The sequence below is a fragment of the Aedes aegypti genome, chromosome 2 (genome assembly GCF_002204515.2).
Source record: "Aedes aegypti strain LVP_AGWG chromosome 2, AaegL5.0 Primary Assembly, whole genome shotgun sequence".
Classification (NCBI taxonomy): domain Eukaryota; kingdom Metazoa; phylum Arthropoda; class Insecta; order Diptera; family Culicidae; genus Aedes; species Aedes aegypti.
Genome location: NC_035108.1, coordinates 295,851,247 through 295,878,836, shown reverse-complemented (window position 1 = coordinate 295,878,836; position 27,590 = coordinate 295,851,247). Strand labels below are relative to the sequence as shown.

The following is a 27,590-nucleotide window of genomic DNA, read 5'->3' as shown; positions in this document are numbered from 1 at the left end:
TCAATTAATGAAATCTAATTCTCATTCTCTATTAATTCTATTCCAGTCCAGTTCCAACTGCAATGATGTCAAACAGTTGTTTGATTGTGGACGTGTGCTGCCAGGAGCATGCGTTTGTTGACAATTACAGCAGAGCTGGTCAACATCATCCTCGATAGCGCCGCTATAGCCGTAGATGCCCTTTTACAGGCATATTTAACAAGCTGAGCCTGTCATCGATCATTACTCCAAGATGCCTAAGGTATCGCTTGGACTCTATGGTGCAATCACCTACCGAGATAAGCGCCCGTTGCTCGGACTTGCGGACCACCACCACCTCAGTCTTGTGACGGGCCAGTCCTAGTTTCCTAGACTTCATCCATTCCTCAACCAGGAAAATAGAGTGCGCTGCTGTCAACTCTACTTCCTCCATCGATTCACCATAGACCACTAGGGTGATATCGTCGGCGAAGCCAACAATCTTAACACCCGTCGGAAGGGGCAGCCTTAGTAGGGTAGGTGTACCAGTTATGGCCATAGTGGCTCCCTATTTCACCATACGTGATATCTTGAATGTCTTCACATTTTGAAAAATCTTTTGTGTTTCAGCAGTACAATAAGGGATTAATCTTGATGTTAAAACGTTCAAAAAGATTAAAAATGTAAAAGTTATCTAAAATTTGCATATGGCCAAATAGGGAACCACTATGGCCATAACTGGTACACTTTCCCTACGTCATCGTACATCGAATTCCATAACAGCGGGCCCAGGATTGAACCTTGAGATACTCCCGCGGTAATTCGAACGCTTTCCTGTGCCTCCTTTACAGTACTATACAGTATACAGTATTCCATTACAGAATCCTTCCATCAAAATAGCTTTCTAGAAGCTTACATAAGTGCACCGGTACCTTGAGGCGGTGAAGTGCGTGTGCTATTGCTTCCCAGCTTGCGCTGTAACAGCTATTATGTAGTTTATGAATGGTCACTTCATAAGTTATTACTATTCTATGGAGATTTCTTTCACAATAAACGCATTTTTCAACTAAGAATATAAATGTATTTATAATTGTTGTAGTCTATTATTCTGTTGCGTAAGATGTATAACAATAACTCTTTTGTTCACTTTTCTCGTTATATATTACTTTAGCTCTGTAGTTTAATGCTATATATGCAATTGGGAAATGAGTCTCTATATTGATACATATACGTCCTTCTGTTTCAATAAATGTGTTTAGCATGAATGAACTAACAGCCAATAATTTGATTTTTTTTTGTTCATTAAATCCAAATGAGAAATGCTTAATCAAAGAAAATTGTCACTCAAGACAAAGCGGAATGATACGAAATAAAATATGCAGTTGAAGTTTATCTTCACGCTGTTAGCTTCAGAATAATTGATCCTTGCTACGGGGTTGTCTATGAAACGCATGGCCTCTCTTTCAGTAATCCTAGACCCGCTTTTCAACACAATCTCAGTCATAGGCCAGATACCTCCCTCTCCCTCAAGAGACCGTGTGATTTATAGACCGCACCTTATCAGGATTACCCAACTCGAATAGGATATTTGCGCCGCGCACGCGGCACATGGAATCGCACGGCTTCTCTCACTCGTAATCCTCCATTAGCCGATAAATTTTGACTAGATTTTTTTCCGTTTGTTCAAACTTAACTGCATTCACAATTTCAAACGAAACTATATAATAACCGTGCCAAAGATTGAAAGTATAGTGCTTCTATATGAACATAATGTGAAAACAAAATATTATCACGAGTTAACTTCCTTCAGCAGGTTGCCGAAGAAAGGTCCGGTTTTGTTCGAATAGGTTTGTCGTGAATCGGATGATAGGGCTATCGACAAACTATTTTAACAAATCGGCTAACGGATCATCTACTGCCGCCTTGACCGAAGTAGTTCTTTCCGGTTTCTTCGTTGTTACCACTGGTTGCGATGAAGTAGGTTTCGATGCGGATTCTGAAAAGATTAATGAAAGATATTAATTCATGATGTTAGGCCCTGCAAGATCGCTGTAATGATCTAGTTACGGTGAATCTACGAGAAAATAAAAACCGAAATAATCGACGGAAACCACAGAGACAAAAAGGCCCTAGCGATTGGAAGCACGAATTAATAGTGGAACTGTAAAGGTCTCAACTTCATCGGGAGCACTCGAGGCTGCCCTTCTTGAGGACTTCTGTAGCTCAGTAAAAGCAGCCACCAACGATGCAGCTGAGATCAACCTCGGGTATGCAATACGAAGTCAACGAAACGCAGCGCCAGCGCGAGCAGTTATGCTGCAGCAAGGGACGCGGAAGAACGTGAAAGGTTATAGATGAAAACGGAAGCGCATACCGCAAAGGCTTCGGAGCAACTTGACGGACGGAGTGACGTAAGGTGATCGAAAGATGGCAGCAGCACTTCGATAAACACCTGAACGGCGCTGAGAGCGCACCCAATTAACTATGCAGCTCAAGCTGTAATTTACGAACACATACGCCATATGAAGTCATAATTTATAACAATACCTCGACATTTGTGGCCCACTGACGAGAACGTAGAAAAGTTAGAGTGTGACAACGTGCTACCCCAGATCAACTTTCGTCAACGAGGGGAATTTATCATTGATGGTCGATCGACAACGAATCAGAGCTTCACTGTACGATAGATCATTCAAAAATGCCACGAACATCAGATCCCAATGCATACTCTTTTCATAGAGTTTAAACCGGTTTACGAAATGAAGTATAGAATATGTTAAAACGAAGTACATTAGTATGTATTTCTAAGAATTTCTTTGACTATCTCTATTGATTGAAATTACACCTACGTATTGCGTATTGATATATTATTATTAATGTTTTCCAGAAATTTAATCAGGATATAGTTCAGGTATTTGCTCAATGTTTCCTTCGGGTATTACTCCGAAGCTTTCTTCAGAAATAACTCCAGAGATTTTTCCAAGTTTTTTTACGAGATTCGTACAGAAATTAAACGGAAGATTCTTAGAGAAGTTTTCCAAAGAGGTCCTCAGCCCGCTATTCATCTAGTGTTTCTTCCTTGAATATCCCTTAGCTTCCTTTCAAGATTATTCTTTGGAACTTTAAAAAAAAATCACCAGCAATTTCTCAGATGATATGCCCAGAAATCAATCTAAAAAATCTACTTGGGAGTGTATAGATTTTGTATAAAGATTTCAATCAAACATTTATCTAAAGATAATTGGTTGGTGTTCAGGCAGTCCGGACTAGATGATATTTTGGCCTTGTAAAGATTGGCCAAGGACTCCAACACTTTTTATCATTTCGATTCAATTTTAATACTAAAGGATCTCGGTTATCCGGAACACGAAAAAGGCACGGAGTTTTTCTAACTTAGAATGAATTATTTAAACGAACTTAAAAGTGACCGTTCGCGTCTCGTGGCTGTTACAGATTGAATTCAAAAATTTTCATTCGACGAGGTGGAGAGGCGATCGATTTAAAAAGTCGCCGCCTACTTCGTTTTCATCCCTCTCGATCGTCTACTCCTAGTTTTTTCCTCAGGGCTTCGAATCGACCAGCGTTCAAGGCTTTGGATGAAAACATCCGCTAGCTGATCCAATGATGGAATAGGTACCACAGTAGCAATATGGTCTCGCACAAAGTGGTGTTTTATGTCGATGTGCTTGGCCCGTTTGCAGGCATTGCAGAATTCGCTCTCATTAGAGTATGAAGCACGATCAAAGCAAGCAAAGAAAAACATCCCATCTGTTGCGGTCCACGATCGTCAAGGTGTAACAAGTCTGATGAATGGAAGCAGCGAGCGAGAGCCCCAAAGAGAGAGCGATGATAACATCCATTTTTCCCGCTTGTTTACCGTTGGGGATAGGTGTTTTTCTTTACTGCATGTTTAGAGGGGTTTTATCATGCACTACTATCCCCCCAATCTGATCAAAGGTGTAGCAGTATACGATAAACAGTCTCTCATAATGTGCAGCATGTTATGATAGTTACAGAGAGCGATACGTGAGAGATTCTCTCAATTTTCTCAGGATTCAATCCCTGCCCGTTTGCTTTCGAGATTTTTGGCCATCCCAATGCATCCTATGTTGTCCTCGAAAATCAGAACGGGTTTTACGGTCTTCATTCCCAGGTCACCGAGTGGTTAGAGTCCGCGGCTACAAAGCAAAGCCATGCTGGAGATGTCGTTTATAGTAGGGTACAAAAAAGCTTCAAAAGCCTGGCCTGCTGTGTGTTGGCACGGTGTGGGACTCACGTTAGGCATGCTTAACCACTAGAAAACTTTCCCTACTGCTCCTGTGCCTTGATCCCCCCGGAGCTACATCAGGCATCTTCGTCGGGGGAGGGCTGTGCTCATGCCCTTCATCAATCTCAGCCTCTAGCTGTTCTGCTAGTTCGCTGTTGGAGCTTAATGTCGTCGAAAACGCTGCTTACTACGACATTTCTACGGTGTCTCTGCGACTACTCGTTTTGCCCAATTGGCGGTTGAAGATCTCGCCGGGGCCTTGGACAGCTTTCTGTGCGACGACGCATACTTCCTTTGGGCTGGCCACGCTTCAGAGCCCTGTTGAACTTCTTCCGGAACGTCATGTGTACTTCGTTGCTCTACGACGACTCGTTCCTTGCTGCTTTTCGAGCTCTCCTGGTTGACCAGTTGGATGCCGAGGTCGGTCCAGCGATTCCGGTTGGACGATGACTTTCAGTTCACTGGCGCCCCGACGACCCAAAACTGGTTTGTGCCGATCGATGCTACTCGGCCTAGTCCCCGACGGTGGAGCTAGCCTACTCCGGCTACGCGCTTCTTCATGCTTCGATACTGGCCGCTGGAGTGTCGAATTCGGTCCAGCGATTCCGGTTGGAGGATGGCTTCCGGTTCACTGGCGCTCCGACGACTCAAGCCGGTGATACGCTATGTAATACTCAGAGTAGTCCCCAGCGCTGGATCTATCCTACTCCGATGAAACTTCCGGTACACAGGCGCCCGGATGACCATTTGCCGGTGCTATTTCGCGAATCACTCAGCTAGACCCCGGCGGTGGGCTCAGTCTACTCCGACTCGACGTTGGTCGGCCAAGTGCCAGGGTCGGTTCTGCAATTCCGGTTGGATGATGGCTTCCGGTTTGCAGGCGCCCCAACGACTTTTAACCGATACTACGCTACGCCCGCTCTACTCGGTCTAGTCCCTGACGGAGGATCTAGTCCACTCCAATCGCGACCCGGAGCTCTCTGGTCTTCACGCCATCTCCTTTGCAGCGACGACATAATCGCCGTTATTCCCCTGTTCACCGCATCCCAGGTGCTTACATGCTGGCACATGTTCTGCACGATGTTGTCCGGATTTAGGTTTCGTATATCCCTGAATCAAGGGCAGTCGAATTTAACATGCTCCGGTGTCTCCTCGATATTTGGACAGGCCGGACAATGTGGAGATTCTGCGTGTCCGAATCTGTGCAGATATTTCCGGAAGCATCCACGGCCTGACAGAAACTGGGTCAGGAAGAAGTTAACTTCTCCATGTTTTCTGGTCGTCCACACCGACACGTTAGGAATGAGCCTGTGGGTCCACCTTCCTTTATCCGAGTTATTCCACTTCTGCTGCCACCTGGCATTGTGTCCAACCTAATGGTATTCCTCACATTCCTAGTGTCCCTTTGCTGGTAGCATGCGATGTCTTCAGCCAGAGTTATGCAGATGCGGATCATTCCGGCGATAGCGCATCTTCTTCTTTCTGGCGTTACGTCCCAACTGGGACAAAGCTTGCTTCTCAGATTAGTGTTCTTATGAGCACTTCCACAGTTATTAACTGAGAGCTTTCTTTGCCGATTGACCATTTTTGCATGTTTATATCGTGTGGCAGGTACGAAGATACTCCATGCCCTGGGAATCGAGAAAATTTCCTTTACGAAAAGATCCTCGACCAGCGGGATTCGAACCCACGACCCTCAGCATGGTCATGCTGAATAGCTGCGCGTTTACCGCTACGACTATCTGGGCGATAACGCATACTGCCTCCGATGATATAGTGCGGTAGGCATTCGCCACCCGTATAGCCATGAGCCGGAACGTAGCTGCCAGCTCATCTCGGTTACGTTTGGTTCCCAACGCTGCAGCCCAAGCCGGGACTCCGTACCTCAGTATAGACGATTATACGGTCGCCATAAGACGCCTCGTGCTGCTTCTTGGTCCTCCAATGTTGGGCATGGTGTTGCCTTTTCGCAGGCATAGTCTACGTGGCTGTTAAAGTTTAGCCTGTCGTCGACCATTACTGCACCAGCACCACCTCAATTTTGTGATGAACCAACTGCAGCTAGACTCGAGTCATCAATGATTGAATTGTGTCTAGCGATTCCGCACGTCAAAAGAACAACATCATCTGTGAACCCGACGATCTCGAATCCATTCGGCAGTGTCAAGGTTAGCACTCCATCGTACATCATATTCCACAGTGTTGGACCAATTATGGATCCCTGTGGAACTCCCGCCATGACTTCAATTGACATCAGTCTCTGGTTTGTGTCGTAGACCAGTACCCGGTCCTGAAAGTAACTTTGCAGAACTTTACACAAATATTCGGGAACCCGCATTCTGTGTAGGGCTGCGGCGATAGCCTCCCAACTGGCACTGTTGAACGCGTTCTTGACGTCTATTGTTACCACTGCGCATTATCGATTGCCTCTCCTCTTCTGCTTGGACGCCTTCTCCGCGCACTGCCGCGGCTGCCCGAATAGCATCCACCGTCGAAGTCTTTTTACGGAATCCGAACTGCCTTTTCGACAATTCGTTCGCGTCTTCCGTGTAGATCGTCAACCTGCCGAGGATGACCTTCTCCAGAAGTTCGCCAAGAGTATCCAGCGAGCATATTGGTCTTTATGAAGCTGGATCTCCTGGCGGTTTTCCAGGTTTTGGCAGCAACACCAGTTTCTGCACCTTCCATCTGTCTGGGAAGCAGCCTTCCACTAGACACTTCTGCAACGCTGTCCTGAATATGTCTGGGAACGCCAAGCTTGATGCCCTTAGCGCTACGTTAGGGATATCATCTGGTCTGGGAGCTTTGTTCAGCTTCAATCCTTTCGCAACCGTTATCATCTACGTCAGCGTACGGTGTTGGCGGCCACGCGGTAGGAAAAAGACCGTTCACTATCGCCTTCAGTTTGTCGGGACACATTTCAGTTGGGGTAACTGGGCCCTTGATCTTCGCCATCACTACTCGATAGGCGTAGCCCCAGGGATTTGCGTCAGCCCTCCGGCACAACTCTTTGTAGCAGTTTGTTTTACTCATCGCTATTTCCCGTTCGAACGCGGCTCTGGCCAGTCGGTAGGTCACTTTACGCTCTTCCATGCTGGCTTCCGATCTAGCTCTCTGCACGCGTATTTTGGCTCTTAAGCAGGCTGCACGAAGGGTGCTATGTCTGTCGTTCCACCACTGTGGAAGTGCTCATAAAAACATTAAGCTGAGAAGCCGGCTCTGTCCCAGTGAGGACGTAATTCCAAGAAGAAGAAGATCCGAGGTCACCCAAGAGTCCTGCCTGCCAAATAGCTTCAGCTGCCGCAGAGCCCAACCTTACGTATTCTGCTTCGCTCGATGATGTGGCCACAGTGGTCTGTTTCTTACAGTACCACGTGACAGTATTTTTTTTTAATTTTAAAAGTACACCAACTCGTCCGTGCTTTCAGTGGACGATTTGCCCTTTGAAGGAAGCACCACACAACGGATTAGCATGCAACGCCCAATGACACAGTCGAAATACATTCCTAACGAAAAGTTTTCCGGACTTAAGCGGGAATCGAACCTACACTACATGACTCGATGAGGCTATATGCTTGGAAACACTAACCGCACGGCCACGGAGCCCACCAGTATTGCCGAACACCTGGAATAAATAGCCACTAACAGATTTTCGATCGGCAATTGCACGCTTATTCCACTTCAGTTCCAGCGTCAAATGCTTAGAGCCTTGCAGATACTCGCTTCAGTGCAATCCAGTGCCGGTATGCTGCTGAAAACGACCCAAATAGCCAAACTGATAGCAAATATCTGGACAGGTTGACATCATGACGTACATGAGGCTTCCCAAAAACACACGGTAAGACTCTTCAACAATATTTCCTCCATTCGCTTCAAGTCCCAATCATTTCTCCATAGGTATTCTCGACGGATTGCAGTCTGCCATGCCGAACTTCACCAAGATCCGCTCGATGTTGGCGACTTGTCACAACTGCATAGTACCAACATTCCGATTGTAACGAATATTGTTTCCTAGAAATGTATCATCGCGCTACATTCGGTCATCTCGAAGACTTGTGACAGCCTTGATTTCAAGTCCTGAATTTGCAACATACCATCATCGACATACAGCACAAGATACATTGCATCGTTGCCGTCTTCGCTGAACGTATACAGGCAGTAATCGTGCTTCGAGCACACGAAATATTACCAGCAGATGCTGCTCTAAAGCCAGCAAAGAAATCCAGGAACTTACCTGGGAGCTTGCATTCCTGTTCGCTATGTCTCATGGTTGACTCCTCACAGTCTCCATTTCTTCATCAACCGAAGATCCAAGCACATTGAAACAAATTATCATTTCATCCGACAACACAAACAAGACGAAATCATCAATCCTCAATACTTGCCTACCGAAGACATGATAGCCGACATGATGACAAAACCATTATATGGAGTTAAGCCCTCAAAATGTCTGGACCAAGCAAGAGTAATTTCGTCGAGGAGGAGTGTAGCAGAAGTTGAGTAGGTGACGAAAAACTGCTTCATAGCAACAAAGTCTTATTGATCAAGTTAACACAGACAATGTCATGTATGGGTATAAATAGAGGAGAAATCCATAAAGTTATTCATTCGTTGTTTGACCATTGAATAGTTAACAACTTGTTTCAATTCGATCTACGACATCTCAACCTACCAAGAAATTCCTCCAGGAATTCTTTCTGGAATTTTACCAAGAGTTCCATCAAGAATTCCTCTAAGAGTATCTCCAGGAATTCATACAGGAGTTCCTTCAGTAAAACCTCCAGAAACTCCTTAAGAAATTTATTCAGAAGATCCTACAGGAATTCCTTAAGAAGTTCCTTCAGGCATTCTTTCAACAGTTTTTTTCAGGAATCATTCCAGGAGTATCTCCAGGAATTCATCCAGGAGTTTCTTCTGTAATACCTCCAGGAGTCCCTCCATAGGAGATCCTCCAGGTATTCCTCCAGGAGTTCCTTCAGGAATTTCTCCAGGAGATGCATTAGGAATTCCTTCAGGAAGTCTTCCAGAAGTTCCTTCCGGAATTCTTCCAAGAATTCCTTAGGGGAGTACCCCCCAGGTGTTCTTTCAGGAGTTCCTCCTGGAGTATGTCCAGGCATTCCTTCAGGAACTCCTTCAGAAGATCCTTCAGAAGATCTCCAGGAGTATCTTCAGGAATAGCTCTAGAAGGTAGTTTAGAAATTCCTCCAGGAGTTCTTTCAGGAATCCTTCAGGTTCCTTCAGGAATTCTTCAGGTTCCTTCAGGAATTCCTCCAGGAGTTCCTGCAGTTCATACCTCAAAAGTTCCTTAAGGAATTCCTCCAAACGTTCCAACAAAATAAAAATATAATGTCCTTCAGGAATTCTTCCAAGAGATTTTTCATGAATTCCTCCTGGAGTTCCTTCAGTAATACCTCAAGAATTTCCTCAAGGAATTAATTCAGAAGTTCCTTCAGGATTTTTTCCAAGAGTTTCTTCAAGAATTCATCCAGGAGATAATGATGCGTCCAGTGATACCTTCAGGAATTTCTCTAAGAGTTCCTTCAGGAATTTCTCCAGGAGTTCGTCCAGGAGGTTATTCGGAAATTTCTCCAGGAGTTCATCCAGGTATTCCTTCAAATATTACTCCAAATATTCCTACAGGAGTTCCTTCAGGATTTCCACCAGGGTTATTTTCAGGAATTCCTCCAGCAGTAACTTCAGGAATTTCTCTAGGAGTTTCTCTAGGAATTTGACCAGGGGTTCCTTCAGGAATTCGTCCAGGAGTTCCTTCATGAATTGTTCCAGAAGTTCCTTCAGGAATTCGGCACTAAACAGTGGGTGGTATGTGTCTTGTTTTTGTTCATGGCTCGTTAGGGATCATTAAAAAATGACGTCCATGATTTGGGGGAGATGGTGGTTCACGAAAGTGTGACAGTGCGTGTATTAGGTATTAGAAAAAGCGTGACAGAGGGGGGAAGGGGGTCTAGAAATCCGAAAAAAATGGACGTCATATTTGAATCATCCATTATATTTCACGAACGATAAATGTCATGCGTGTTGTATGGCGGATAAATGGGATGAAATTATGACCCGTGTGTCAATGATCGTTAAATTTTTCAAAGCCTGCTCCGAAGGAACTTTTTAACTTTCTAGGAAGGTCAGAAGATTTTTCAGATTGAGTGCTATGGAAAATTTCCTAACGAAGCTATGAGTAATATTCTGCTTGGTTTTCTGGAAGAACCCCTGAAATACCCTAGATAAGCTAATATAGGATTGATGTATTATTTTCTGGTGTACTGAATTTTAAAAGAATCCATGGAAATTTACTTAGGAAATCTTTGAAAAACATTGCAGGTGACCATTTCTGGAAGCACCCCTTGAGAAACTACTGGAGGAATTTCTGGGCCATTGGCTAGAGGAATCTTTGAAGGAATTTTTGGAGGGATCACTTAAGGAGTGTCTGAATACCTAATATAGCCCTGAACAAACTCTTGAAGAATCCGTGACGTTTTTTCTTTCGAGGAATCTACGAAGCATTTCCTGAAAAACTTGTAGAATAATCACGTTAAAAGCTCTGAAACCTTAACAATCGACATCAGGATTCTCGAGAAGTAGAAAAAGTGACTTTAAAGACTATTTTGCCCCTGAAGATCTGAAAGCGCCAGGATCCAAAAGAGTCTCTGATCGGAAGAAAATGATCTTTTCAGAAATTACAATAAATTTTCAAATAATATTAGTTTTGAAACTCAGTCTTTTAATATGCAGTCACCACCAAAATATAAGGCCCACTTTCTTGTGATCATTCATGTTGACAAAAATCATTCGTTAAAATATGTCTATGATTACGGCCGCAATTCCCCAAGAATTCCAGGTTTTCAAAGTACCTAGTAGACACCCTGAAAAAGAATGTTTAGTAGATATCGAGTTGTGAAGAAAACTGTACATTACACGCGACATCGACTCATGGAGAGCATAATTTATTCAAAACTGAAAGGTTTGAAAAATCCATCTAGTTATAGAATATCGAGTCGACTGTAAATGCTAACTAATTAAAGGAATAATAAATGAATTATTACTTACTACTTTTCGAACTGAACAGATCATCATCGTCGTCGTCATCTTCCCCAAATAAACTTTTACTGCTCGGAGGCGGTGCGGGTTTACTCATCTTCGGATCCTTTTTCGTCGGAGCTCGGTTACTGAAGCCAACTGCACCCTTTTTGGATCCCCCAAAGATGTCATCATCGTCACTGTCGCCATCGGATTCGAATATGCTTTTCTTGACGGGTTTTGGAGGTTCACTATTGCTAAGTCGAGCGATTGGTTTAGCCGGGGGCTTGGCAATCGATTGAGGTTTCGAGAACAGATCATCGTCATCGTCCGAATCGCCAAAGATTGACTGCTTTTTAATACTGACCGAAGCCGTTACCGGTTTGACTGGCTGAATGTTCTGTTTGGGTTTACTGGCGGTGGGATTCTGCACCGCGATTGGCTTGGAAATCTTACCGAACAGATCGCTATCGTCAGATTCTTCATCGCTGAAGAGTTTTGCTGAAGAGATGGGTGGTTTCGATGTTGGTTGGTGTACCTTAGGCGATTCGAAAGCAGGTGCCACTACGGGATGATTTAAATTCTTTGGTATTGGGACACTGGGAGAAGGTTTTGTTATACTGATACTGAAAAGTTTGTCTTCCGTATCGGTTTCATTTTCGAAAAGTTTCACATCTGAAAGTTTTTGGATCAATTCGTTGCTAAGAAGTTGATCGACCTTTACGTGCGCAGCGATGACTTCGACGTGTTGGGTCTTTTCTTCGGAACCAACTACTACGCGTACCTCTTCTTTGGGGGTTTCTTCACTCGTAGGATGATCATTAATTCCTTCAGTAGTCCCGGATGCTAGGCTGTTTTCATAGTTCGACCTTCGATTTTGCCTAGATTGAGGTTTTCGTTTAGTTTGTATTCTAGCACGTCCTTTGTTCAAGCTAACTAACTTTGCTGACCCAGTTTCGGAGTCTGGCTGTGGCTTTGGCTCTGTTCTGGGGTTCTCTTTGGGAGAACTTCCTTCGACTTGATCAGCAGAATTTGTAATATCTGGTGTCTTCTCTACCGCTGCAGCGGGTTGCGGTCTTCGGGCTCCCGGCAGTAAAGCATTTACGTTGATGTTAACTTTTGCGCTCAGTCTATTGATCTTGGGCTTTTCTCGATTTCCCTCGTAGCTGGAATCGTTTTTGCTACGCTCCACTATGATGGCTGATATGCTCTTGAAAGAGGCGGGCTCTTGTTGAATTTTTGAAGTTACTTTACCATCATCAACCTCATCATCAGGAGGCGGCCCGTCGCCATCATCCAGAAAGAGATAGTGGTTTGCGTTGGCCGAATTTGAAGCGGTGGGTTGTTCAGTATAGAAACCATCATCAGTGTGGTCCACTGCCAGCAGTGTTGTACGAGGTTCTTCGAAGCAATCATCCGGCGGTGGGATATCATCGAACAAGCAAATGGAATTGAAATTTAAGGCACTTTTGTTGCTAGAGCTATCGTTTTTGTGTGCATCATTATCCGTTTCGAGAGGTAAGGATGACGGACTCGGAATATTGCCGTTTACTTCCTGGTTAGAACTTTGAAACATCTCTTCATCTGGAGGTGGTTCAACAGTGGTAGGTTTCGAGTCGTCATAGGTATCTTCCTTTGAGGATTGTTGTTGCTCAACTTCTATATCGTTTGGTGTGTTCGGTTCTACATGATTTGATTGTACCAGTGACGTTGATACAGAAGACTCGGATGGTCCATTAATCCTTTTGGTTGTGAGATAGTAATCAATGTCATTGGAAACTTCAGGATAAGTTGGCTTAAGATCGCTCGCCCATCCATCGTCCTCAGGAGGCTCATCAGGTATGGGAGGCTTTTCAGCGATTTCCACAAAATCTTTTATTTTCTCTGTTTCGTCCGATGGATTACTAACCTTTGCATTACTTCCAATGGTCGTTACTTGTACACTTTCAAATTTCGGTGTATCCTTCTTCTCCGCAACTTCGGAAGCAATCTTCTTCGCACCGAATAGAAGATCATCTCCATCGTCCTCATTAGAATCGGAATCGAAAATTGATTTCTTTTTAAGAAGTTCCGAACGAATACTGGATTGGTTGGATTCCGGTTGAATTGGCTGGATGTTCACACTTTGCTTCTCAATATTAGGAACGTCGTCAGGTATCCTGGTATTCACTGCAGGTACCCGATCATTCGAAACTTCAATACGCTTTTGTAAAGGTGTAACCGGCTCCACTTGCCTCGGAAGTGGTTCTGGTTCTTTTCTCGTAACGGAAGCCGAAACAGAGCTTTTTCCGCCAAAGATAAAATCGTCTTCATCTTCATTGGAATCCGAATCGAAAATAGACTTCTTCAGAATCTCCGATCGAATACTACTGCTTTGACTGACGATCGTCTCTTTTGGCTTCACTTTTGTGTAATCATTTGCATTAATTTGATCCTCAGACAATTTGGGTTCTGCTAGAAGCGATCCTTCATCGATATCATCATCGTCAAAGAGATTGATCTTCGGTTTCTTTGGTGCAAGAGTTTCCTTTTTCGTAACACTCTCGGAAAATATATCATTCGCGTCATCATTATCATCGTCAAACAGATTTACCTTCTCTTTAACGATTCGTTGTGCTACCACCGGAACTTGCTCAACTATTCGCTGTTGTGGATTCGGCTTTTTCACAATGCCTTCCTCCTTGTCCTGTTTACTAATCGGAGGCAGTACCTTTTTCGCACCGGGTATTTTCCTATCCGTAGCCTTAGGTTTAAATATCTGATCGAAATCATCCTCCGGCGGTTCATCATCGAACAAATTTGTAACTCTTCTGACCCCCTTCGTTTTATCCTCAACACCACCGTTGATCGATCGCTTAGCTGGTACAAAAAGATCATCCTCCTCATCCGCTTCGTTGTTGTTAACCTGGTCGAACAAATTGCCACCCGTTTTACCAACACGTGCCTTTGGAGTTACATCAGAATTATCTCCGTCATTGAACAGATTAGAACCCTTTCTCGCCGGAACAGGCAACTCCGGAGGTTCATTCTGGTAAACGCTACTACTCTTGGATGAAGAATTATTATTGAACGAATCATCTTCGTCACTGTCGATGAACAGGTTGACAGGTTTCTTTTGCGAGTGATTACTTATTGAAGAAGTTGGTGTAGGCTCGTGGCTCGAAGGCGGTGGTTCGTCAGAGAACAGATTCACCGTTCTCCTTTCCACCTGATTTCCTCTGAAGTAGCTTGACTGTGCATTCGTCGTTGCACTTATAGCCGTTGGTCTATGCGTAGGAGTTGAGTCTTCCTCATCAGATTCTTCGAACAGATTTGTCACCTTGTTCCTAGAAGACACACTAATCGTATCATCCTGCGGAGGTTGATCTGGGAAAAGCGATGGAGGTCTGAACCCAGGTAACACTGGAACCTTTATCAAAGTTCTCGCGCCGACAGGTCTGATTGCACTGGAACTCGAATGAATCGACAGAGCGTCATCCCCAGATACACTTGGGTCGAACGATGGAGCCCTTCGCCGTGGATCCGCATGTACGCCCCAAACCGAGCCCTCCGATTCCGAGGGCGTATGGTTACTATTAGTCTGTGACGGGAAATTCTTCTCACTGTCGCTGGAATCCGAATACTGTTCCTTCTCCTCCGTATCGGACTCTTCTTCGGAATCAATCAAACCAGCGTGCCATTTTTCCCGCCACTCTTGAGACCCTATTATGTACGGCAGCGGTCTACTAATGTAAGGATACTTTTGAACAGCTCTTAACACTGTATTCCTCACAGCAGCCTCCTCCTCATCGTCGCTATCGCTATCACTATCCAGTTGAACAGTGACCTTCTCGAAAGATTTGTACATGTTAGCAATGGACTTTTCCACGGCCATGTGGAAAACTTCTCCATACGGCAGTTTTTCCCCCTCCTCCTCTTTCTCCTCCCGAACGGAGTAGAAACTCTCGTCGTCGTCCTGAACACGGTTCTCCACGTATTTCAGCTGCTGAATGCCGTTGAAACTGTTCGAAGCATTGGCGTAGCGGAGGTGACTCTCGTCTATATCCAGCATCAGACGAGTCAAGTTGTCCTGGGTTTGTTTGCATTTTGCCTCGAGATTCTGCAGAAAAGAGATAATGGAAAGAATGCATATTTATTAATACCGCTAGTGCATCAGGGCTTTATTTTGCAGCATATCCAGAAAAAAAAGTATCGTTTATCAGAACTACAAAAATAATTTCCAAGCACCGAAAATTTGTAAGGATGTGACCAACTGCAAAGTAGGTGTAAATGCTTATTTTGTCAATGGCTATTCAAGGCAGCGTCCATTTATTACGTAACGCTAAAACTGACAGTTTTCTATCCTTAACCATCCCTAATTAACACATTTTGTATGAAAAAAATAAAAAAATGGTGTTGACTGTAACGCTAGAGCCTGCTCATCCTCCCCCTAGAGTGTTACATAATTTGTGGACGGCGCCCAAGAAACGCGGAAGTTCTATAAGAAGCTCAACGCATCGCCTAATGGCTTCGTAACGCGAGCCGAAATGTGCAGGGATAAGGATAGGAGCATCTTGACGGTCGAACGTGAGCTGATCGAAAGGTGGAAGCAACACTTCGATGAAGACCTGACGAAACGAGGGTCAGGACAACGGAGAAAATGCCTTCGTCAGTTTTGCGGACGATGGTAACCAAACAGCCTCTACTTTGAGATAGGTTAAGGATGTCATTCACCAGCTTATAACAATAAAGCTGCTGGTAAGGATAGTATTGATTCTGAACTCTGTGTTTTTTTTATAAGGGCTTATCTGCATTCATCGATTACTCATCATCGTAACTCTCTTTGCGTTATTGCAGAAAACTGATTCTCATTTCGTAACATATTTTTGTGCTGTAGGATGAAGAATTGCTTCATTAACAAGAAATATTACAGATTTATCTAACTTAGCGAAGTTATTAGCGCAAGAGAGGATCGATGAAGAGAAATCGCTCATGTCAGTTAGGCCCTGTTGAAGTAACAGCACAGAACTCATAAAGATGGGCCCGAAGAGGCTGTCTATTTGCCTGCACTGGCTGATCTTCCGTCGTCTGTCACCTGTAGTAAACGAGTTCATGGGAAGTTATCAAGCCGGTTTGTTGACGGCCGATCGACAACGGACAAGATCAGGTCCCAACGCATCACCTTTTCGATCGTATTAACCGCGTAGAGCTATGGAAAATCATATGGACGAGAACAGCTTTTTCAGCCAAACTCACAAGACTAATAAGAGCAACTATGGAAGGTGTGCAAAATTGTGTGAAGATTTTAGGCGAACATTTCAGTTCGTTTGGATCATACCGGGAATTACGACAAGGTAATGGCTTTCGTACCTGTTGTTCAATACCTTACTAAATGTTATACCAGGCTTAACTGCCAGGGTACGATTTTCACAGGATCCAGTCAATTTGGTTGCTTCGCAGATGATATGGATATTGTCGGGTCGAACATATGAAAAGGCTAAAAACACTGGTACTCTTCTACGGGCAAAAAAAACTCAACGCATCCCGCAGAGGCTCCGTGCCACGAGCCGAAATGTGCAGGGATAAAGATGGGAACATTTTGTCGCACGGACGCGAGGTGGTCGAGAGATGGAAGCAGCACTACGACGAACACTTGAATGGCGCTGAGGACACATGCACGGAGGTTCAGGGCAGCGGAAGAAATGACTACGTCGGAATGTTGGACAGTAGCAACCAATCAGCTCCCACTTTGAGGGAAGTTAAGGATGTCGTTCAACAGCTCAAGAACAACAAGGCAGCTGGGAAGGATGGTATCGGAGCGGAACTGATGGGTCCGGAGAAGTTGGTCGCTTGTCTGCATCGGCTGATAGTCAGAATCTGGGAGACTGAACAGCTACCGAAGGAGTGGAAGCAAGGGATTATATGCCCTATCTACAAAAAAGGGAGTCAAACTAGAATGTGAGAACTATCGAGCGATCACTATTCTAAATGCCGCCTACAAAGTATTATCCCAGATCATCTTTCGTCGTCTATCACCAATAGCAAATGAGTTCGTGGGAAGTTATCAAGCCGGTTTCGTGAACGGCCGCTCGACGACGGACCAGATCTTTACAGTACGGCAAATCCTCCAAAAATGCCGGGAATATCAGGTCCCTACGCATCACCTGTTCTTTGATTTTAAAGCGGCATACGACAGGTTCGAACACATAGAGCTATGGAGAATCGTGAACGATAACAGCTTTCCCGGAAAGCTCACAAGACTGATTAGAGCGACGATGGACGGTGTGCAGAACTGCGTAGATTTCGGGCGAATATTCCAGTTCGTTAGAGTCCCGCCGGCGGCTAAGACAAGGTGATGGACTTTCGAGTCTGTTGTTCAACATTGCGCTAGAGAATGTCATGCGGAGAGCCGGGATTAACAGCCGAGGCACGATTTTCACAAGGTCCAGTCAATTTGTTTGCTTTGCTGATGACATTTCTGCCACCGTTTCAAATGTTCTTCCGATTATATTAACGGAAGAACATTTGAAACGGTGGCAGAAATGTACACCCGCCTGAAACGCGAAGCAACAAGAGTCAGACTGGTGGTGAATGCGTCGAAAACAAAGTACATGCTGGTGGGCGGAACCGAACGTGACAGGGCTCGCCCAGTAGGGTGGGGCTTAATTCCAAATATCTTCCGTAGTCAGGATTTACAAAGTGGAAAATGATCATCGGTCCCAAAATAACATCCTGTGAAAAAATGAGAATTTTTGGTGAAGGTTTAGAGGCGCAAAGGGTGTAAGTGCAGTTTTCCTATTTTAGTGAATTCTGAAAAATTTTGGTATGCTTTTCAGCTTGTTTTGGTGATTTGCTCGCCCAGGGACCAGCGTTACGATAGACGGGGATACTTTCGAGGTGGTAGATGAATTTATTTACCTCGGATCATTGCTGACGGCGGACAACAATGTTAGCCGTGAAATACGGAGACGCATCATCTGTGGAAGTCGTGCCTACTAAGGGCTCCAGGAGAACCTGCGGTCAAAAAAGATTCTTCCCCGCACCAAATGCACCATGTACAAAACGCTGATTAGACCGGTGGTCCTTTACGGGCGTGAAACGTGGACGATGCTCAAGGAGGACCTACAAGCACTCGGAGTCTTCGAACGTAGGGTGCTTAGGACGATCTTTGGCGGTGTGCAGGAGAACGGTGTGTGGTGGCGAAGGATGAACCACGAGCTCGCTGCACTCTACGGCGAACCCTATCCAGAAGGTGGCCAAAGCTGTAAGGATACGATGGACAGGGCATGTTGCAAGAATGCCGGACATCAACCTTGCATAAGGGTAATAAGAGCTTGTGGCTGACACCACATTAACAATAACTTTTTAAGAAACCATCGTAAATTGCGAGAAAGTTTGAGAAAGATTAACGTTTTACAGCACCAACATTTTGAACTAATACAGCATGGCATTCATAACTTTTCTCGAAATATTTGACCTAAAATAGTTGAAAATAATGACCCATTATCTGAAAAAAAAAAAAAATGATTTAAGTTGCCAAAGCATTCAAAAAGTCATCATGGTTCAAAAAAGTGAACAAATCTCGCATAACTTATGATCTTGCCCTAAAAGCCATTGGTAACCGAGTGTGTAGCTCCTTGTTTATGAGCAAATTAATGACCCATGATGAAAACTATGACCACTGTAAGATAAAGGAGGATATTTTCTTCATCGTAGCATTGTTGAATAACGTGTAAATCCGTAAAATCCGTGTAAATCGTATGCTAGGTAACAACAAGCTACACACTCGATTACGAATAGCTTTTCGGGTGAGATCACAGGTTATGCGAGAAATGACAAAATGTGACTCGTTACCGACCTTAAAATTCTCGATGTAGGAAAGGAAGAAAAAGGAACCCAATGAAATCTTTAGCAAGACGGAAACTTTCCTTCCAAGAAATCGAGATTTTTATAGATTATTTATATTATAGATTTATAGATTTTTATAAAGAAGTTTCTATCATTTAATAATCGTAATGTTTATAACATGAGGAGCTAGATTCATTTTTGAATGTATAAAATTGTATTCTAATCACATTCTTCACGCACTGATTTTGATGCAACGTCATTTCCATACGCTAAAGTAACAATTATTTTAAGCATCACTTACCTTCGAGATTTGATTCATATACTGCAAAAGCTGTCCATCTGATTCTAGCGACCACTGGGGAATCCGCTTCCGCAACTCATCCGGCGTCAGTGCCTGCAACAAATGATAAGCCATTAATAAAAAAAACTAAGTGTGATCTACAAAATTTAAATCTACTTCAACGAACAACCCCACTAGACGAAAAATGCTCTAGATCAGCATCCGCAACCACTGATCAAACACACAACACATTTAAACCTCCAGAAACAAGCGAGTGCGCAAACGAAAAAGGAAAGCCCGCAGCGATGGCAATGCTTGATAAAACCGAAAAATTTATTCAAAAACAATTTCTATCGATTAAACATGTAGGTACCTACACGCCTTTTGAGTGTTGTTATTTTGGCTTTATTAGCGATTTCCGGTCGACTGATCACTCGAGCTCGGATTAGCGTAGCGTAATTTGGGGCAAATGCAGCACCCTAAGCAACTTGTGCTCTAACTTTGAACAAAGTATATCATACCCATCAATTTAGCTTCATGATGTTAGTTTCTCATCTTCTCATAAGCACTATGCCATTTAAAAACATATAAAAGATTATAGTTCGGCCGACTCTGCAAATATGGCGAACAAAATAATCTCAAACAGGATTTGTTTTTACAATAGCAATCTTTATTGTGGTTTGAAGATTGAGTCTTTACTATGAACACATATTTGTGTACTTTCATTACTTAGTATTGTTGAAACATTTTTAAAAATTGATTCAGAAACTTTGAATCATCGCTGAAAAAGCTGAAATTGTCCAGAACTTTAATTTTATCGTAAGGATGGTAAGGAAAAAACACCGCTAACGCATGACGGCTCACCATAGTAGCATGTCCGAAAAAACTTGAAACTATTGAGAACCAGAGCCCAAAGGTCCAAAGCACTGATAAATGTGGATGGTAGTAGAGAACAAACGGACAATGCTGTACCGTGTCAGTACCGCGGAGGCAGCCCCTACAGCACGATGTAAATAACGCAACCCTGGTTATGTGGCCTATCGAAGACTCTTCACCAACCAAGAAAGGCAAAAGTAGAGCAAATGGATTGATTTTACGGCAACAGACCCGGTAATGGATAAAGGACTACGATTGGATAGCCGGATCTTGGAACGTGAGAACTTTGAATGAACCCGCGAGTATTGGGCTCCTGGCTCGTGAATTGCGGAATGTCGGCGTGAACGTGGCAGCTATCCAGGAAATATGCTGGCCGAAAATCGGAGAACGTGAATTCCGAGCGGTGGATCCCATCGCCAACACTTCATTCAAGTACCACATCTACTACAGCGGCGGCGTCAGAGTAGAACGTGGAGTTGGCTTCATAGTGATTGGGAAGCAGATGAAGCGAATTATTCGGTGGAAACCGGTAAGCGACCTAATCTATGCATTGAGAATGAAGGGCAAGTTCTTCAACTATAGCATGATCAGCATATATGTGCCAACGAACGATACGCCCGATGACATGAAGGATGAGTTCTATGAGAGCCTAGATAAGGTCTACGGGGAGTGCCCAAAACAAGATAGTCATCGGCGACGCAATGGCCTGCGGCTAGTAACCTTCGATGCTGCTAGAGCAATGGCAATCAACAGTACCTACTTTGCACGAAAGAATATCCGCAAACACACCTGATATCGGCTCCAGAACCCTCCTGCGATTGGTTAAACCGCTCCAGAATTCGCCAAGGTTCCAAAGCGACAGCTCTAAGTAATTGATCACGGGCAGAACGAAAACTCTTCACCACAATCCAGCTAAATCTTCTTCTTCTTCTTTCTGACGTTACGTCCCAACTGGGACAAAGCCTACTTCTCAGATAAGTGTTCTTATGAGCACTTCCACAGTTATTAACTGAGAGCTTTCTTTGCCGATTGACCATTTTTGCATGTGTATATCGTGTGGCAGGTACGAAGATACTCTATGCCCTGGGAATCGAGAAAATTTCCTTTACGAAAAGATCCTCGACCAGCGGGATTCGAAGCCACGACCCTCAGCATGGTCATGCTGAATAGCTGCGCGTTTACCGCTACGGCTATCTGGGCCCTAAAGCTAAATATCTCAGAGTAAATGAAACTGCACCTTCACAGCAACAATATAGCGCCACACGCGAAGAGATGCAATAAGGACGAATTCTCGAACGGCGTGATCCTTGTGCCCTTCGGACCGATAAAATTAACACTCTAAAGTTATAAAATTCACCGCACTTATATTGAATTAAACTTAATCTAACTTAACAAAATTATTGAATGATTCAAAACTAATCAACCGTACCGATCGTAGGTATATTGCGGGCTAACTCTGATATTGTTCACCAGCTCAATCCAACCTTCCTCCTTACTCAGTGACGTCATTGCTTATACCAAACAACGACCAGCTACGATCGATCCACCGTCGAGTATAATACCTTACGTAGTATTGTCTGGTTTCGAGCTATCAGTCTGGCAGCAGCAGACATATCCACTGGCGTAGGTAGGGGTGAAACGCTCAGACACCTGACGACACCCGAGTGGCAATGCCTGCTTCAAAATAGACCACGTGCTGGTCTCAGATGTCATGGATGTCAGGACCTTCCGAGGCCCTAATATCGACTCGGATCATTATCTCGTGGTAGCTGAAATTCGGGCGCAATTATCCAACGTCACGGTCACGAGTTTCAGAACTAACAGAATTCTGCGCTTCAATATCTAACGCTTGTCGACTGATGTGGTAGCAGCAACGTTAGCACCAGCAGGTAGATGAGCAGTTGGGAAGAATCAACGTTTCTGGAGATGCCGCCAGCCTGTGGGACCCTATCCACGAAGCTGTGACAACAACGGCGCGGGAAGTGATTGGCACTGCTCGACGACGAAGACGAAACGACTGGTTCGATGAAGAGTTCCAGAGAGTGACAGACATGAAGAATGTCGCCAGAAGCCGTTTGATTGTGGCCGGTTCCCGACAGAACAGAGAGCGGTACAGGGCAGCGAGATTCGTAGAAAAGCGACAAAAGGGAATTCACTGTCCGATAAAACGGCGGTGGCTCACAGGTGGAAGGATAACGATCAAACTGGGGACCCACTGATCATAGAACTTCTATGATAGAAGAGGTTAAAAATGCTATCAGCGAACTGAAGAACTACAAGACTGCTGGGAAGGACGAGATCCCGCTCGAGCTTTTCAAGCACGAAAGTGAGCAGCTTTACCAGTCGATACACCAAGTACTTCTGAAGCTATGGGAGGACGAAGAAATGCTCGGCGGCTGGTTGGATGGTCTCATACGCCCAATCTACAAAAATGGGCATAGACTGAAGTGTGCCGATTACAGAGGGATTACCCTGCTAAATTCGACGTACAAAATTCTGTAGCGCATCCTGTTCAACAGACTGAGACCACTCGAGGAGTACTCCGTCGGCGAATACCAAGCTGGTTTTCGTGAGGGTCGCTCGACAATGGACCAGATGTTTACCTTGCGAATGATCCTAGATAAATTCCGGGAGTACAACTTGCAGACTCACCATCTGTTCATTGATTTCGAGGCGGTGTACGACTCAGTGAAAAGAAAACAGTTGTGGTAGATAATGTCTGAACATGGTTTTCCGGCGAAACTAATTAGGCTGATACGTGCTACGCTGAGGGATTCGAAATCAAGTGCTCGGATCGCAGACGAGGTGTTTACCTTGTTCATGACGTTAAACGGATTGAAGTAGGTAGACGCACTTTCGAAATTACTGTTCAACATTGCACTCGAGGGTGCTATTAGGAAATCTGGCGTGCAGAGAAACGGCACTATATCATCACACGGTCGCACATGCTCCTTGGATTTGCGAACAATATCAACCTTATTGGAATCGACCGCAGGTCAGTGGAGGAGGACTTCGTACTTCTGAAGAGGAAGACAGCGAGGATAGACCTGATAATTGATTATATAAAAACGAAGTACATGGTTGCAGGTAGATATAGAAGCAAGCTGGTGTAGGTGCTGAGGTAGTGTTTGATTGGAATGTGTTTGAAGTTGTTGAATCATTTATTTACCTTGGAACCCTTGTGACATATGACAACGACGTTCCCCACAAAATGAAAAGACGTGTTGCGGCTTCGAACAGGGCTTTTTATGGACTACGTAAAAAGCTTAGGTCCCGCAACTTGCAAAGGGAAACAAAAGTGGCCCTGATTAAAACATTGATTCTTCCGGTGGCTCTCTACGGGCACGAAGCGTGGACGTTGAAAGAGGCAGACCGGAAGGCCTTCGGTGTTTTCGAGCGTAAAGTGCTGCGGACAATACTCGGTGGGAAACTCGGTGTGTGGTGCAGACGCATGAATCACAAGTTGTATCAAGTGTACAAAGATGTGAATATTATCAAGCTGTGAAATACGGCAGACTTCAGTGGGCTGGTCACGTAGCACGCGTACCACGATATTTCCAAACTTTAATTAAGCTAAAATTTTCCCTTGCAGGGTTGGTCTAACCTTTCAAAAAATGCTTGTCTCAAAATATTCTATCGGTGAAAGACTCAAGTCATAAAAGTTAACAAACTTACTTTATCAATCCTACGTGTTTCACAGACGAAATTCTACACGTTCCGCTCTAAACCAACTCGATTTTTCACTTTTAGAACGTTTGATTCCCGGATTTACAAAACGACGAAAGTAAGATTCTCCACTTTCGCAACCTAACCGCTACTTTGGCCGCTCCGTTGTATGGGAGACAAAGTGACTTTACCACGAATCAAAACAAAACACTACTTGAGTCGATTTTACACTGGTACAAAAACGTCGTAAGTAACTGATCTAAACGGCTTATCATTTTGTCATGCAATTTTTGTGGGAAGTGATAGGAACTACTTTGAGTTTTAACGCAAGCTGATTGCATGCAAAATTTAAGCGATATACACGGTAAAAAAATGGGATCCATTTTAAAACAGTTTTAGAAAAAAGGTTGTGATTCTTCTTAATTAATTTTCTCAAAACCATATGAATGTTACTTGCGTCGATTTGAAAAAGTAATCGAGATTTTATATGAAGAAGTCCCACGTGGACGACCCATCGCACATAATATGGGATAACATTTCACGTATTGAAAACAGTCCTGAATAACATGATTGATATTTAGATGACTAATCATAGCTGCAGTTATTGCTGTCTGTAAGTCATATGCAATAAAATATGTCCGAACTCAAAGACATAAGTCGATGCATTATCTAAATGAAGTCTCGACTAATGTCCATCACTTCGAATCTTTCAGTATTTGATTTGCTTATGAATGATAAAATTTCCGTGAGTATTTTACGTTTTACTGTTGTTGTCAGATGAACGAAATGCGTTGGATATAGAGTTGCGCCAAATCAAATTTTTATAGTAGGAACCATAGGCATTATCAAATCGATTTAAAGTTCTGCTGTTAATGCAAAAACATTACATTTCTATCCTTTCTTAGATTTCTGATGAGTTTTGGAATAGTACTGAAAATTTAAGTGAAAAAAGATCCACTTTTTGTTACTGTAACTAATGTTAAATATTCAGTTAAGTTATAATCATTCACGCCATTTTATAAGCTTCGATCGTGATCAAATCAAGTTGTTTGGAACTGCTTAGGATGTAGAATTAACGGTTCCAGTTTGTCAGTTTTAACGTAATATGAAATAATTATTTGTTTCTTAAGTACGTAGATTCCACTTATTTTCGTTGATGGATAGGTTTTATTGTACAGTGAACATTTGAACATAGCTATTTCTTTAATTGAAGTGTTTTCCATTGCAAATCTTCAATATGTTACAATTAAAAAGTAATTAAATGCTATTTTTTTCAAAAAAGACTTCAAAATGCAGTTGAATGAACTTCAATGTCACTTTGACATAGCATAGGGTGTTTATGTATTTTGGACAGAGAGTTACGCGTATATAATTTGGCTACTTCCATTTGATTTTGCCGTAAATGTCCAAATTATATACGCGTAACGGTCTAACCAAAATGCTTTGATCACCCTATGCTTCGCAATAAACGAGCGAATGATCACTGTGTCGTTACAGTTGGTAATTACCCAGACAACCAAAATGTACGCATAACGAAAAATCACCTGGAGCCTTTGTATGTGCAAAATGTCACTTTTAAGATGTCGCGAAAAGGCCTTCTACGTACAAAAGTGGAGGCGATATGCGTGCATATATTATGTGATGAATAATAGCATACAATGCGAGTGTATAAATTTTCTACCGAAATAATTTGTGATCTTATGCGATTAAGCTTATGATAACAAATGTTCATTTGACAGCTGCTACGGAATGATTCGACTTACTTTGTACGAGTGTACGAGACGAAACAAAATGTACAAATGAACTCAGAAAAGAAGCGTTTTATGCGATGAAACTCATCAGTCTGACGAATTTATCCACCGTGTTTTGCGGGGGTGATGTGATTTGCATGAGTAAACGATTTATTACGTGCACTTTTTTGCGACTTCTGGTTGTCTGGGTATGTTCACCTTTCAGCCTCAACCATTTTTCTTTTTGAAAATGCATTACCAGAATTAAGCTGAATGGCAAAAACATACAAAAACTGGGCTTTTCTCAAGGGTAGCTCCCTGAAGAAACTTTAGAGAAATTTTGAGACAAATCAATGATGATATTCGTAAAGGAATGAAAAATCCTTGAGGAATTCTTGAAGGGCTTCTTAACGACTTTTATCAAAACTGAACTGTTATAATATTTGAAAAATCTACTAGAGTAACTATCGAATGAATCAGAGGAAGAATTTGTGCTAAAATCTCTAGATGTAACACAGAAATGGTATCTGGGAACATTTTCAGAACAATTCATATGGAAATTACCTCTCATGTAAACAATGTTCGGTAAGCTTGAGTCGTTACATACTACAATCATAGCCCCTTATTTAATTTGTCCATACTTGCATAACAGTCCCATATTCTATGGGATTGCCTATATAAATGGGACTGTTATGTGATGATGGACAGTAAAGCCGAAAATCAAAACCTTACAAGTCATTAACTTTTCGATTTATTTTCGAACTGAAAACAACTTGAATCGCGAAATACGCTTAAAGGTAGAAAATTGCTCGTAAATTCTGCTAAATTTAAAACACTACATAAAAAAAATACAACAGAATCGTTTTCAGCACTGCCATTTTTAGTAAACATAAAATTTCCCTTGCTTATATCATGTGCAGCATGAATCTTCGGTAGTGTCATCCATAACAATGGAAATCATTGTTTCAAAAAGTTGAAGAATTTACGCATGACAAAACTAAATTTTTGCAGAAACCTTGTTTTGTAAGCTCATGAATATAAATGTCTCACCGAAAAATAAGAGAAAAAACTTTCTCCGAGGGGAATACCCCTTTTCCGGTCAATGTTACCCCGTTTTACGGTACCATTCTATTGATTAATAATTAATAAATCTTATAAAAATCCATAAACATTTGGTTGTTTATTCAAAACTTAATGGGAATACGAGAAAAACCGAACAATTTTCATGATATTCTGTACATTGTTTCCAGAACTGTAAGCTGAGCTCAACTATTGTTAAACTCAAAAAGAAAATATATTGTATCGCTGATATAAAAAATAGGGATTGTCTACTTGTCCATGCAGCAAACTTTCCCCAAACTCCGCTATTGCATGATTATGGTGCTTTGTGGGTATAATCAATTTATGACACTGTAGGCAGACAGTATTTTGACGCAGTATGTGCAAAGTTTGATTAAGCCTGGATTAGTTACTGATCTATAATTGAACCATAAGCACAGCTATCTGCATAAGAATTTGTCACAGCTACGAGGAAACAATGAATAGACAATCAAAGCTGGACGAGATTCCATAAATCGATCTACTGTAGGAATTTTGCTATCATTAGCCCATCGTTTGCGGCCGCCATCCAAAGGAATGCGTAATCCGAGAAGGGCATCCTTATCAGTGCTCGGAAGCTGCTGCCACCACAAGAAGTATCTATCATTCCAGCAGAAAGTGGTTGCGAAAATCTCAAGGGGAGCATCTCGACCGAAACTTACCATACTGTGGGTGGGTTTCGGGAAATCCGTCGGTGTGGAAGCGATTCCCGTATGGTTGGGCGATACTTTGCACAAATTCACGGGACCAAATTCGTCTCGCAAATTACCATTTTTCGCACTTTATTTACTTTTCACTTGGAGAGCTGAATCACAACAAAAGTGAACTGAAACACTGAACTGACAGACGCGTCGACTTC

General features: G+C 43.1%; 1 protein-coding gene across 1 annotated transcript; it reads right to left on the bottom strand.

The window, feature by feature from the left end:
* Nucleotides 1-1,025: 1,025 nt before the first annotated feature.
* Nucleotides 1,026-27,590, bottom strand: LOC5566517 (WASH complex subunit 2). Its single transcript, XM_001650860.2, has 4 exons — nucleotides 27,394-27,590; nucleotides 19,383-19,475; nucleotides 11,285-15,353; nucleotides 1,026-1,954 (listed from the first exon to the last, which is right to left on the bottom strand). The coding sequence occupies exons 1-4, from the start codon at nucleotides 27,394-27,396 to the stop codon at nucleotides 1,842-1,844; spliced, it is 4,278 nt and encodes a 1,425-aa protein (XP_001650910.2). The 5' UTR covers nucleotides 27,397-27,590; the 3' UTR covers nucleotides 1,026-1,841.

Coding starts and splice junctions, on each gene's coding strand:
- LOC5566517 (XM_001650860.2), bottom strand. Junction 15,354..19,382: donor ATATGAATCAAATCTCGAAG/GTAAGTGATGCT, acceptor TCTTTTCTGCAG/AATCTCGAGGCAAAATGCAA. Junction 1,955..11,284: donor TCTGTTCAGTTCGAAAAGTA/GTAAGTAATAAT, acceptor TAATCTTTTCAG/AATCCGCATCGAAACCTACT.